The sequence below is a fragment of the Lytechinus variegatus genome, chromosome 3 (assembly GCF_018143015.1).
Source record: "Lytechinus variegatus isolate NC3 chromosome 3, Lvar_3.0, whole genome shotgun sequence".
NCBI lineage: Eukaryota > Metazoa > Echinodermata > Echinoidea > Temnopleuroida > Toxopneustidae > Lytechinus > Lytechinus variegatus.
The window spans coordinates 49400851-49416361 of NC_054742.1; the positions used below are offsets into that span (position 1 = coordinate 49400851).

At 35.0% G+C, this 15511-nt stretch overlaps 1 protein-coding gene across 1 annotated transcript; it reads left to right on the forward strand.

Annotated features, from left to right (window-relative positions):
• Positions 1-474: 474 nt before the first annotated feature.
• On the forward strand, positions 475-14061 carry LOC121411241 (phosphoserine aminotransferase-like). Its single transcript, XM_041603850.1, has 10 exons — positions 475-791; positions 4714-4774; positions 5287-5356; positions 5864-6060; positions 8072-8149; positions 8571-8665; positions 9006-9175; positions 9657-9785; positions 10288-10425; positions 11003-14061. Exons 1-10 carry the CDS (start codon positions 741-743, stop codon positions 11232-11234), a joined length of 1221 nt encoding a protein of 406 aa, XP_041459784.1. The 5' UTR covers positions 475-740; the 3' UTR covers positions 11235-14061.
• Positions 14062-15511: the final 1450 nt, after the last annotated feature.

The window sequence follows — 15511 nt, forward strand, 5'->3', positions numbered from 1 at the left end:
TCAAACTATATATAGATATATGTATCACAAAGTCTCTGTGAAACAAACTCTGATTATTATTATTTGTCATATCAGATATCAATAGAAGGAAAATATATTACTTCAGAAACTTGAATAAATATATATATATCCGTGATTTCGGATATTGAAGATTTTACATTTTATTTCTGCCCATACAGGCCAATGGGTCCATGGATGCTGTATTACATACATCAACGAGTTGGGAGTTATATTCACTTGTAAGCATATTCTAACGTTACACCTCGAGTCTCAGCAGTGAGCTGAGATCTCCAAATAGGCAAACAATAATTTACTCATCTACTCTTGGTCTGGAATCAAAGACTAATGATATTTCTTCGGACCACTATCATGAGATTTGCGCGTGAACACAAGGCACATGGCTGATTTGCATGGATGAGTTCTCGAATACAGCTGGTTGCTCGGCCAATGAAGAGCCGTCGAGGCGGCGAACAATCTCTCGATTTGCTAGGAAAAGTACTGGGCTGCGAGCGGCGAGGTCGGGGCGAATTGAATCTTGAGTCTGGCGCGCCTTCAAGTTGGCGCGGCTTAAAAACGGACCTGTTCATTGTGTAATCAAACAGCTGATCGAGACACTCGTCCTATGAAAAGGTGTGTGTCAGTGAGCCCATCTCGTCACAACTCCAAGAAAAGCCAACGAGGACATATCAACTTATCAAGTTATCTTTTGATTTTAAGTTATCAAGTAAATCAGAATCATCATGAGTAGAGTGTGTAATTTCGCTGCTGGACCAGCTAAACTGCCCGATCAGGTAAGAATTCAAAATCTATTTGGCATGCCATCTATTAATTTCTATCCCCGGCACGGATACCCACTCATCAGAATTTAGATCAGACAGTGGCCGTACATCATTCATGGTCAGCATTGTTTCACTAATTAATATGACTATCAAGTATCAGGACTATTTTAAAATGTCAGACTGTTCGAACGTGATGGAATGGTCATGGACAATGCCTATTGTGCCTAGGCCTAATAAAGGGCTCATGCTCAGACTATAATAAATAAAGTAACCTAAGAAAGAGTAGATAAATGGTGTTACAGACACGGGCTTGTCATGAGATAGACACCCAGGCCAACATGGCCAAATTGAAACTTATTTGGCATGTTTGGACTTTAAGATATATTCTATGTATTCTACGTATGTATTAGTATTATTATCTAATTTAATTCAATGCAATTTATTGTTGATTGAAATTGAGAGCGCAATTAAAATTTATTGCACATGAGTTATGACAAAAGCCTGATCATGTTGAACTTTGAAGAAGTCCTAGGCTCTACTCGGCCTAACTTCTCAATTCATGTCAATTGTTTTTGCAGAAGTTTATTAATTTTGTTAGCTCATACTAGCATCATACACCTTTGTTCTGATGATATTAAAAAGGTAGTTATCTGCAGGTTAGGTGTGAATTATTCTCTATAGTAGATCTGAGGTATTTTTAGAAGTGTCTTACTCTTGGCCATGTCAGCTGTCACTGCATAAAATAGCAATTATTCAGATCTGATCATGCATCATAATAACATACCACAATTTATATGATTAGCATCTAAATCATACACACAAATCGTAATGTTGCTGTAAAAAAAGAAGAGAATTGACAAGCAAAGCTAAAGAAACAAAGGAACAAACAAAATCATTTGTGCAAAAAAAAAATGGGCAGGACAATGAAAAAAAAAACCTAGGCCTTTTCATTTGTAATGCATTGAAAAATCGAGCTGTTCAGAGTTAAAAGAGAAGTAAATCACTAACATATCATTATAAAAGGTGAAGATAGACTACATTAAACAAGAAAGAAAACAGGAAGTAGAGATAGTTTTTCAAACAAAAAATATCATAGAGATTGTTTTTAGAGATGGTTTTGCAAAAAAAAGTCAGAGAGATAGTTTTACTTTTACAAAAGAAAATCAGAGGTGGATATTTCGAAGACCTGATATCAGTCTTTGGATTGTATTTTATTATTCTAGTTGCAGTTTTATGCTTGCAGAGATTCAGCTAGTTATAAAGATGGGTATTATGGTTTTTTCCCTCATGCTTATTGTTAAGGGCGGCCTTGCCCTATTATTTCTCATGTGCAAAATATATGTGCTTTGCTCCAATCAGCTGTTTAGTGATAATCTGTTAATGCAGTGGTAACATTTCATCATCTGTAGTTTTCATGGGTTTTTCCCTCATGCGATGTAGGCTTAGCATTGCATGCGCTGCCTTCATCTGTTCTGTAATTGTGCTTTGCTCATCAGCTGTTCAGTGCCAGTAGTCTAAAATCCAAGCAGCCAGAACATTTCAACATTTCATGGGTTTTTCCCTCATGCGATGCAGGCTAAGCGTTGCATGCTTTCATGTGTTGTATACCGTAATTGTGCTTTGCTCCAATCAGCTGTTTAGTGGTAGTAGTCTCGAACTCTTGACTACTCAGACTCTTGGAATGGGGTGATGCCGGGGAGAAGACTCTGTGTTGAACCATTACTGTATGGTACTATAAATTCTTACAAATTTCATTAAGGTCTATAGGGATGACCATGTAGACTTATTATTGTGAAATGAAGTAGGTCCGGACCTTTAATGAATTTCCAAGCAAAGTAAAGCATTTATAATCAGTATGGACATTTATAAGGGGAAAACATTGAAAATGTATCCTTATTAAAGAAAATAAATTGGAGGGCTCTGTAATAGAGCTTTAAAGAGGGGGTTGAGTGAGTAATATGTGGAAAAAAAGTTGGACTAGTAGAATATGTATACCCGCTTCAATTTCTTGCCAATGGAAGAAAAATCACACTGTAAACATATTTTTCAGTCCTTCATAGGATCAGGCCAAGGTCAAATACAGTAAACAACAAAATTCCATAAAACCAGCCCATGCCCTGTTGATCAGACATGTTTGACAAGGGTCTGGAAGTTTAGACTACAATTAAGGGGGCGTGGCTTTCAAAAAATCAATGAGAGGACTGGGATCGCGAGACACATGGTAAACTAGTCTATTTTTCCAGACCATGTTTTGTATTCTGTTATTTGGTTATGCCAAACTAGAATTAATTTTAAGTAGTAGGTATTGATTTTCAATGGATATTTGGTTAAGAAATATATCCTTACTAAAGCTGCTGCTTTCCCTGCAAATTTTCAGGTTCTAAAGCCAATCCAATGCTACGGTTATACATGTAGTATTCTAGTAAGGTAGTTCGTGCAGCATGTAGTAGACTACCATGAGTAGACAAATGACATACCATGGGTTGTTGATGTAGACTGCCCTTGTAGTTCTCAAAGTCACAGCCGTGGAAAGCTACTCAAAGGCTGAGCTGAGCTGGGCTGAGCTCTTTAATTTTCCAGGGGACCAGCTGGCTGTCAGCTGTCTTATCCAGGGGTGTAGGATTCTTTCCACCCCACCCCCCCAAAAAAATAAAGTGCTGCCAGTACCTCAAGCCTGATTGTGTACTTCGGATTTATGGGGGGGGGGGGCAGAAGTAAGAGTGAACCTTTTATATTTTATGTTGGATTTGTGTAATTATGAAAATTATCCAGGTAATTTGTACATTGAATGGAAGGGCCTCTATCTATTTTCAACTGGTGATTGAGACTTCACTTGCCACAGATTAATTAGCCTATACTCATATACTACCGGTACAGCAGAAGAAATTAAATTGATAGGAATATATTCTTTTTTTGTAGTTAAAGTATAAATTTTTATCAGAGTAGAATTTCATTTTGCTTGCATGATTATCATATTTACATTCTGTTTTTTTTTGGTGTTTTTTTTAATTGTGTTCGAATTGATTAGAATGTTACGGTACTACCCTCCTTCCAAAGTCGGCATGTTAATTATGCAGCTCTCTTTTTAAAGAAATTTTTGTTTAATTTTCAGTTGGTGGCAGAAAATAATGGTTGAAGAGAAATATAGGGAATAGTTCACCCTCAGCTTTATTTGTGTCTTTATTAAAATTTGATAAAATTAAATGATTTTCTGTTCCCTGGAGTGGCGGTGTAGGAAATGTTTTCTGGAAATAGATGAATGTATGACTTGAAGCAGAAAAATGCCCCTCCTCCCATGATCCCTATATTTTTTCCATAACATATAGGCCTAGGTGTATATCAGTGTCTTCACCTTAGAACTACAAGATGAGTCAGCCAATAATGAAGGCCTACATTTACAACTTACATAACCTCTTCATTTCTAATTCAAATGATAGTTATCTAACCTTACAGACACTGACAATGTATTCTTAAGTTCATAACCCCAATTACAATTGTGTGTTCAAGAGTTCATAACCCCTAGTACTCACACTCCTTGTTATATATGATCATCAAACAAGAGATAAGATAAGAATGTTCCATATTATCGAGGCAAACATTGTATATATATCCTGTTATCAACTTTGTTCCTTGTTTACCCAAGTTCACTTATTTACCTTATATTCTAGAAAGTGATATTGTGGTTTGATATTGAAGTGTGCATGCAAAAAGTATGCACTTCCTTGCTAATAAGTGTCTTCTACTGTTCTACAAAGCACAATCTTATTCAGTTGAAATTGATTACAGCTACTAGTATACTAGACTAGAATGTTTATTATGGGTGCAATACATTGTGATGAAAAATGATAATGATGTGGAGTGATCCAAATGAATATGAAAATAAAAAAGTTTGCTCCATTTATTATATTGTTGTGTTTTTTTTTGCAATCTCCAGGTATTGATGAAAGCACAGAAAGAGCTTATGAACTACCAAGGTCTGGGATATGGAGTCATGGGTGAGTTTGAAATTTAAAGTTTGGTGAATTATCCACATTTCATTCTTGAAGGTTTCAGGAAGACATATGATGATTAAAAATTTGGCATTGTGAAATAAAAATCAATAAAAATGAAATTGAATTATTGAAACATAATTGAAATATCTCTTCATCAATCAAATAGGATCCCATTATTTGAAAGTTTGGGCAATATCATGTGATTGATTGAGAGATAAACATGTTATGTGGAGTGGGTTAATGCATTATTATCAGTTGTATACTTATGATGTTCAATAGCCTCAAAGACTCAATGTTAAAACATATGAGCCTAGTAAGCTGTGATCGTTCATGTAGATATTGCCATGTTCATTAGCTTGTATAATTACTAGTTAATACAAATGTACTGCTAATCGATTATTCTTTTAACTGAAGGTGTATGCTTTATAGAGTTTATGTGTTTACTATTTAATTCTTTGTTTAAAGTAGATGTTGAATTCTTGAATTAATTTAACAAATTTCCTTTATCCTTGCAGAAATGAGTCACAGGTCAGCTGAATTTACAGCCATCTTAACCAATGCCCAGCAATCTCTCAGAGAGCTCTTGTAAGTGGAATTCATTTGTCTAATTCTTTTAATTCCTTGACAATTCACAATAGACTGGATGCGTTGCACATAACCCCCCCCCTGGATTTGTTTTACATTGTACTTATTGGTATAATCCTTCAAAGGTATCTTGTGATGTTCTGTTATTATATGAGTTTGACATGTATGTATAAAGTTGTGTTTGGTGATATCCGCTGTGCATTTATGATTTCTTCTACCGTTTGTATTTTTTTTTCATTTTGAGGGACAATAGGTTTAAACAAAATATTTCAGGAATTGTATTTATGAGGCAATCTCAACTATTCCAAATTAAACATGTCTGATATTATGCTTATGTTGAAAGATGAATGGGAATGGGAAGAGAGATGTGGGGTCCAAAGTTGGAAGAAAAGAAGATAAACCTCCTAAAAGTAGGAGGGAAATAGCGGCATCCATATGTAAGTGTTGATTAGACTTCCACATTTTATTAGCATGTTTTTCATGTGATTTATTATTTCCCCCTGACAGGAAAGTTCCTGACAACTACAAGATCCTCTTCCTGCAGGGCGGTGGCACTGGCCAGTTCAGCGCCGTACCCCTCAACCTTCTGAAGAGGAAGAAGGCCGATTACATCCCAACAGGCATGTGGTCTGTCAAGGCAGCCAAGGAAGGGCTCAAGTACGGAACTACCAGGGAGGTGTTCCCCAAACCAGCCAAATATACCTGTAAGTCGGCTATCAGTCTTTCGATGCCTAGCAAACAAATTACGTAATTCATGGGTTGTATAAGGAGATTAATAGTGATAGCGCAGATGTCATATTTTTCGTGGTTGATTGACCTAGTTCTTCTCCATTCTCTTTTTTTTTCTTTATCGCACTTCGGATTTTGATAAGCCTAAAGTAAATCTAGAAAGCGAGATAATTCTTTTACAGTTGGGCTCAAGGCCCTGTCACTTGTGTCAAACGAGTCTGCCCCTAAAAATTATCAATGTTTGGCAGACAGTGCTAGATTGCCGAAAATCTTCACTTTTTTTTACATGAAGAATAGATAGGGTCATAGGGAAGCATCACCTGTCGATGACTGGATTACAAAAAACTAAAGAATTAATTTTAAAAGTCAAATAAACCCGGCTGGTATCTTAAAAGTACATGTGTGGGAAGAGTCCTAGAATTCTGAGCCATCATGCTCACATGGTTCATCGCAGATATAAGAGCAAAACTTGTTGCTTTTTATTAATCAAATACTTGATTTCCAACTAATCAATAACATGGATTTTTATTTGTTAGTGTAAAATGGCAACTCTTTCATCTACATGGCCAAAATCTATTGTCATGTTGAGCTTTAGATATATTCTGGTTCTGGTCATTAATTCACAAAGGTTAGCCATTGATATTTTGAAATCCTTTAGCAAACTGTTATTCCTTCTTATCCCATTTATCAATGCCTTTACAATAAGATGGTCAATCCTCTTTACCACTTCAATAAGCCAGCTGCCAATGGATTAGATGAAAATCAATTTAACCAGGAAATTTGATTGTTTAAACTTGACAGATTGTGTGCCAGGTTGCATATAGCTGCATGCACTAAACATGCAACTCCTTACGAGTTGGGAAAAGGAATTTTAAGGACCCTTTTTCATGAAATGCACTTATTCCTGCATATAGAATAATGATCAAATATTAATAATTGTATTATTTACCTTTATTTTATGTAAATTTTTTCACATATGTAGATTCATGTATTGCACTGTTCTTCTTAGATGAGGTCCTTGCCCTTGCCTTTTAACACTTTTAATGGTGATAAACGTTCTTCAAACCAAATATAATTACCATGTTTATTTAGTTATATATGTAGGGAGATAAAAAAGGCATTGTGACCTCACACTCAACCTGACTTGTGTCAACACAGGGAATTGAGTGGAATATCCAATACAGTAGAGTAGATCTATGACCATGATGTTTGCAAGGGATTGAAAAATATACCATAGGCCTAAACCACCTTGATTGATTCTACTTTTAAATTACAAAGTTTCCATTGATCCATCAATAAAAAAAACCCTTGCACACGTGAATAATACGCACATGTGCACATGACAATTTGTGTAGACTAATGAGTGGGTTGTATCTGGGCAGTGCTATTGTTCATGTGCATTGCTCCATATTAGGAATAAAACGGCCATGAATGGTGTGCATGTTACTAAACAGTGGGTGATTCCCATTTACTGTGTGATGGAGTTTTCCTTTGAAACAGATAGTCTTGGAGTTCAGCCACTTTGTCAATAAAACCTTGTAGACTGCATTGGCACTATTGGATTTTTTTCCCTTGTCAATTTTCTTTTTCTACTTTTGTAATCCCTTTTTTTGTGGGAGGGGGGGGGGGTGGTTTTCTTATTTTTTTTTTTCTTTTTTTATTAAGGTGCCCTCTGGTAAATAATTGATCAGTCTCTGAACTAGACAATAATTATTTTCACCTTTTTTCTTAAATAGATCTATCAGTCATATTGGTTCTTATTATGAGGCGATTTAAACACCCTGGAGCCATTGTAATATCATTATTACAATGTATTTAGAAAAAAAATTACATGTTAATAATATTTATAAGTGAATGTATAAAAATGATAGACCATATCAATTTCCACCATTCATGTAAATTGGCCTTAAATCACCTGAATCTGATGCAAAAAGGTATTGTCCACTGTTTTTAATTTGTCTCATTTTTTGTCATTTGTTCTTTCAGCAATCCCACATCCTGATACATGGGATATGGATCCAGAGGCTGAATATGTATTCTACTGTGCAAATGAAACTATTAACGGTAAGTGAATTAAAAAATTCTTGATCATATATCCCTTGAGTTTGAGATTGATATATGCTGTGTGCCGGATTTGTGCCTTTTTTTTTACTATGTTTGCCAGATTCAAACACGGGGAGTTTTTGTTTTTATTCCATACTATTAACTGGAAGTTGTTTGTTAATTCATGGTTAAAACTTATGTGATACATAGTTGCCTGCATTCGTCATTATAAAGCTGTTTTCAACAAGGCTGTGATTGAATATTCAAAAGTTCTGAAACTTTTGAACAAAAATAGCTGTGTCAAGTCAAAGCAGTAAATAAAGACGTAAGATAACATTTCTTACGTCTGTTAAATTGAAAAGAAAATCAATAGATTTCTTGATGATATCCAGAACACTTAAAACTGAAAGCTTACTTTTACATAATTTCCAATTCTTTCCAGGTGTTGAATTTCAGTTTGTGCCAGAGACGAATGGTATCCCACTGGTTTGTGACATGTCTTCAAATTTCCTTTCAAGGCCTGTTGATGTTTCCAAGGTAAGCTTATTATGAATCACTTTGATCTATTCTCCAGATATAATTCCTTAAATTCTCCATGTCTATCATTTTCTAAGTAATACTTTTAAAGTATTCTCATATTCCTATCACTTTCTTAGTGAAAGTGAAACATTTAAAAAAGCCTTCACTTATAGTTAACACTGCAATTTGTGTGTGCATTTTTCAGATATTACTGAATGCTAGATAAATTGACAAGTTTCACCCAACTCAAGGCTTCCATACATGTACATGTGCCCTTTTCTTTTACTTGGTGTTGTATGGTAATTTCATGCAAAGTATGCTAAGACTGGAGTATTTTTTTTTCTTGTTTATTTTACAGTATGGCCTGATCTTTGCTGGTGCTCAGAAGAACATTGGCTGTGCTGGAGTAACGGTTGTGATTGTTCGAGATGATTTGATTGGTGAAGCTCTCACTGAGTGTCCTATCATCTTTGATTACAAGCAACAAGCCGCGAGCAATTCAACCTACAATACACCACCAGTTTACAGGTAAAATGGAGAAACAATCTTTATCTCTCTTTTTCTCTGAGCCTATGCATATACCATCCATTCTGCTTGTAATGTCATTTTAAACTTTGATATATAAAAATAATAGGTGAGCACCTGTCAAAAAATGTTGTACTGTGAATCAGTTATTGTGTTGTCTTGCGTCCAAATTCTCTCTTGTATCACAGTACATGATCCTTTGGCTTTTTCAAAATTGATTTTATTCTATTTGAACTTTTGGAATGGATTAAATGACGTCTGGTCATTGTATGCCATATTAAGAAGCATTCTTGATATTTTGAATTGCTGAAATTTAATTGAAATGGCGAACTATTTTATCTTTCTGCCACATGCATCCTCGAAAACAACTATTTGGATTTTATGAAATCAAGTGAAAAATTAGTCGATTTTACCCCTTCAGCCATGCTGCATATTCTCAAAGAATGAAATTAACTGATTTACATTTGACTTTGTATTTTTCCAGTATTTACATCATGGGTCTTGTTTTTGACTGGATCAAGGAAAATGGCGGTGTTGATCAGATGGAAGAATGGAGCATTGCTAAGTCCAATCTCATCTTTGATACCATTGACAACTCCAATGGATTCTTCAGGTAAGAAGGGGTTGTCACATAAAGCTGCTTTAATACAAACTATATACAATAGGTATATTGCAAGCCAAATATATGTATTTTTTCAATTATCTTTAAAAAGTAATCACTGATTTTAACTGAAAAAAATCTAAACATTAGTGAAGCTATTGATAAGGTCTTGTCAAATATTAGAAAAACTTCTACATGAAGCACCTTGTAGAGAATTGAGATATTTTCTTTCTTTTTTTGTGGGGGGGGGGGGGGGTTCTGAGGATAGTACATATGCGTCATAGGATTCTTGCATGTGTCAATATATACCATGATATATTGTCAATATTAAAACATTGGTCACCTTTGTCACAGGGTGTTTTTGTCCATGTTATATGACATTGATTAATCTTGATTTTCTTATTATATTTTGTAACGATATACTGACTCAAAAAAATGTTGCCCATGAATTGCTGACATTCAGTATCAATCCATGAATCTAAACTCTATTTTGTTGTATTTTATGCTATTCCAGCTGCCCAATTGACAAGGATGCCCGTAGCAGGATGAATATTCCTTTCAGAATAGGTGGTGCTGCCGGCAATGAGGAGCTAGAGAAAGCCTTTGTTGCCGAGGCGTTATCGCGAGGAATGGCTGCACTTAAAGGACACAGGTCAGTATTGTCATCCCAATCAAAATGACATATAAATGATCACTTTATTATTTTTTGTCATCTAAAGCCATCTTACTAAATTTGTAACTTTTGAAACTTGTCAATGTACGGGCATCATGGTACATATAGTGTTTTTTTTGTTCGGCAAGTGTATTTTTGCCATCTGCAGGAGAACAAGCTAATTTGGGGAATGTCTGCATGGAAGAGATATGTTGAGTTTGGGTACAGTTCTATTCAAGACCAGACTTATGCTTATGACATAATACATTGTGTGCTGTGAAGTCACAACATTGATTCATTCCATGCCATGGACAACTTAGGGGAAATTATGTTTGAAAGTCATACTTGAAGTGATTTTTTATTTCATTTTTGTGCCTATTAATGAGATCTGAAATAGGATAATTAAGTTTTCTTTTTAAAATAATTTTACTTTGCCTTGGTTTTATTTCCCTATAGAGAAACAAGACAAAAGACAGGTTTCAAAACTAATAAATTTAATGAAATGACCACAGAACAGATTGTGATTTCCATTCACTAATTCATTATGCCATTTATTTTCTTTTCTATGAAATTACAGGACAGTCGGTGGTCTGCGTGCCTCATTGTACAATGCTACAACTGTTGAGGAGACAAGAAAGTTGGCTAACTTCATGAAGGAATTCCAGAATAGACACGAAGGAAATACCACTTTCAGTGCTGCTGTCCCCCAGAAATCGGATATCGCTAGCCAGCTGAAAAGCAGCTCTGCTAAAGCCGTTTGCAATGGACTTACTAATGGCCACCATGCCAATGGTGTTGTAAGGACTTAGATGAAATGAATGAAGACAGTGACATTTTGAACCGAAAAATTCACTGGTGCCATTACTCTTCCACGAAAGAAGACTGTCTACGTTTATCAATGCATTTTTATCAGTGACGACTACTCAGGATGTCTGCTGCCATATATTGCAGGTCCAACTCGACATGTATCTTGACGGAGTGTAAAGCCTTCACTTGACAGCTGGCATTTGTTGTATGGATCATATTGAAATATCATGACAAAAGTAATTATATATGTGTACATTGATCTACATTCACTGATAGTATTGATGAAAGTACGATTGTAGGAACAAACTTGAGCTTCTTTCACACACCTATATATTATTTTGAAAGTCCACTCCTGAGAGATATTTCAATTTAATATTTTTCATAGAGTCTTGTGCAAAAAACAACTGGAATATATCAAGCCAAGGAGGGCTATTCAATCATAGAAGAACAAAACTATTTTGGGGGCATCTCTTAATCTGGTCAATTTTCAAGGCATGCATAAGTTTATGATCAACTTCAAGACACTCATGGTAGTTTGCTTGTATTGCAGATATGCATCAGGGTCATTCGAAGTACTTACAGTACTGTATCTATTCATTTCACAATTTCATCATTATTCATTCACTTTTGAAAACAAATTTGTGATTGTATGTAATTGTATCTATCGTGAAGGCCTTTATATGTATTGTGTTATAACAAAATATAAAGGAGGATTCCAAATCTAAGAGCAGTAATTGTGAATCTATACATGATGCCCAAAGTAATTGCTATTAGTTTCAATGGTCAATCAGAAATGTGAAATGTTTTGTAGATTTGACAGCTGTGCTGCTATAAGCAGTTATGATATTGATATCTCTTGATGTTCTTCATTGTGATATGTTTATTTTAAAAGTGATTGTTCTTATTCATTCTTTTTCTTGTCAGTAGAAATAAAAGTACAGGGTTAGTTTTCAATAGGAAGAAAATAAGATGAATACACTAGCAGCTTACATGCAGCTGACTTTGCGTTTACAATCAGTTTAGTAAGAAGCTCCCTCATGAGCAAGGAGAACCATGTGTAGTATTACTTCATCCACATATTTTAGCTTTCTTTGGAATTTAGATTGCCTTTTATCTTTGGTTTTCTTTTTCTTTTCTTTTGGCCTTCTTCACTTTTTAATATGATTCATCGAGTATATTATGCAAATTACGATTAGTGTGTGTCCGATATCAAATCTATAGGTTTACATACCTAAATGCCTGATATGTAAGTTTTTTCGATCAAAGTATTCTTTTGCTTTTATTGTTGCTTATTGAGAATGATGATACCTAAAATGTTTGTGAAAAGAACATTTGTAAGATTGCTACATTCAACTTTCGGAGAATTGACTCATTTGTAGTAAATTTGTAGTTTTAAAAGAAATATATATATATTTTTTATTGAGGTTTTATGTGAGGTGGAGGCAGAATTGCAGGTCACATTTCTAAGCTCCACTTTCAATGATTTCTATCTGGTGGGTGTTTCATAAAGCTGAGAAAAAGTTACAAGCGACTTAATGAACCACCGGTGATCATTTCTTAGGAACTAAATCAAAACCTATGCAAATCTGGGGTATAGCATTTACCACCAAAAAGGTCACCAATCATTCACAAAGTCACTTGTAACTTACAAACAGCTTTATGAAACGCCCCTCTGGATACTTTTATTTTAATATATATTTGATGTGTTATGTGTGGAACTCTTGAGCTGAGAATGCATGATTGGCTTGACCTTATGTAAGTAATGATTTTCTTGCTCAATATTTCACGCTCTAAGACAGGCTAAGTATGTTGTTTATGTATGAGACAGGGATGTTGGATAAAAGCTGTTCAAAAGTTACAAAATTCTGTACAAAAACACCTAGAATATTGCAAGCTGAATGTGATACTTTTCAAATTAAAACTGATAAAGAAAGAAAAGTGAATAATAGTGTTCTTATTGTTAATAGTTGGCAGAGTTGGCACTTGCAAGACATTTTAATCTGAAGTGTATTTTCTTAACAATTTGGATCTTTTTTGAAATAGGGTCATGCTTCCTTACACTACCTTGTCATTATACATCATAAAGTATTTGGCAAAAAAGTATTTGCTTATCATACTGTAAATTATATTATTTTCCTTTGTCTTTTCTTTTGCTCAATTTTAAACAAAGGAAAATAACAAAAGCAAAGATATTGACTTTACTTGCCAATTGACGTGGTATATATTCATATATACATATATATGTATATTAATATGGTGTTATTGATTATTTTATTTTCTTAAAACATTTTTGGACGAAATTGTTTGGATGAATATACTTTATCGCTTTTGATCATGATAATGGAATACAATACTTCAGAACGAACATCATCAATATATTCTACATTGTAGTTGAATATAGTAAAAAGCAATTATAAACAGATAATGATGATTATTCTTGATTATCATTGGATTGATATGCAGGAGATTAATTATCTTTTCCTAGGAAATTACATATCTGATGCCTTTGAAAAATCGTTAAGTCATCACATTAATAATATTGTGGTCATGCAAAACATCAACAGCACAAGTGCAGGATGAGAGAAACTAATAGTTCATGCTAAGCTTTTGTGCAAAGGGTTCCTTAGCGAAACAGAAGTATTATCATGTCCATGATTTATATTTGCAGTTGTATAGATGTTTTTGTGATAAACCACTTCTCATGTATAAATATGATATTTCAGCTATCATTGTCATGTTATGTGCATTTTTCCATTTACGGCACCATACAATGTAAACCAACAGATTTAGACGTGTATAAATATATAAAAACTGAACACTGACAAATGACACATATGATCTATTTTATCATTCTTTGGAATATAATGTACAATGGAGAAAAAATGGAAAGACAAAAAGTAAGAGTGGCGAGAGGAGAGAGAGACAGAGATGGGGGGGGGGGGGGGGTGAAAGAGATGAAGACAGTGAGGGGGGCTAGAGAGAAGGGGGTGAAGGGTTTGAGACAAAATGGGTTGAAGTAAAGTGCATTTTGTATGTTTACTAGTAGGTCCATGGTTTAATCATGGCATAAAAATACCCATTTTATTTGTTGTTTGGGCATGTTAAACATATTTTGGAAAAGGTGAAAGTATACAGTAAGGGAAAATACTAGTACTCCATGATAACCTCTTAATTTTAGAGAATGGTCGGCTTTTAATTTTAGTAATACAGGTTTACTTTGGCAGAAGTAGATTGGACTCTTCTTGTACCCTTAGGGTTACACCAAAACCTAAATTCGCCGGATACGGCATGTTCGGTGTATTTGGAACATATTCGCCTGTGATTCGAAAGCTCCCCGAATCAAATAGGGATTATTCGGGAGTATTCTGTTCTCCCTCCCCGAATGCGAGAAAATTCGGGAGAGATTCAGGAACATTTTGTAGAAGGGATTGGCTCGTTTTGAAATGTTCAAAACCATGCAGCAGAATGTGGCCATGACAGATTTCATTCGGACCACATTCGAGATGTATTTGGATGGAATTCGGGTGGATTCTAGGAGGCACCTAGGCAATTCTTAGAAGTCAAATCCTGGCAATTGTGCTCCTATTCGGGACCTATTCCAGACTGATTCGCCTCTGATTCTGTCCGAAATTATTCGGGAGAATTCGGTTTGGTGTAACCCTAGCTTTAAATAGCGAATATATACCGTACAAAACTGACACCGAATGGTATGTGATATAAAACGCTATGTGCATAATAAATATAAAATTACAGTTTATGATCATAGAATTAATAGGCAAAATCGTAGCGTATTTTCTTGTTTACCAGGGGCCAGTTTCTTAAATGACTTGCAACTGTTGTAACTTTGCCATTATGGTAACCTTGGTTCCGATTGGTTGCTGAGCCATGTTGCCATGGTAGTTGCCATTATGTCAAAGTCACAACAGTTGCAAGTCCGTTATGAAACGACCAACAGGTATAATTCATCATGATCAAAATACGATTGTGTTGTACCGCGCCCGTACCACGACGAAGTCAATGTTTATCCATCCCCCCTACGAAATATGATCTAATGATGGGCATGCCCCATGCGTATGTTTGTAGTCGAAAAAAAGTAAACACTGTTAAATAAACAAATATCCATTTATACAATCATTTCGTAATCTTACTGCATTTAGCTTGATAAATTTATAGACTTTCGGATTATGTACAATTTTTTAACATAATACCGCACATAGGTAGGCGGTGTAAATCATTCATCTACGCGTACGCGTTGATGTAACACAGACACACAAATAAT

Bases quoted from the DNA above. Each gene is read 5' to 3' on its own strand.
- LOC121411241 (XM_041603850.1), top strand. From the start codon at position 741: ATGAGTAGAGTGTGTAATTTCGCTGCTGGACCAGCTAAACTGCCCGAT. The intron at 5,357-5,863 runs GTAAGTGGAATT...TCCCCCTGACAG, and splicing joins CAATCTCTCAGAGAGCTCTT to GAAAGTTCCTGACAACTACA. The intron at 9,176-9,656 runs GTAAAATGGAGA...GTATTTTTCCAG, and splicing joins AATACACCACCAGTTTACAG to TATTTACATCATGGGTCTTG.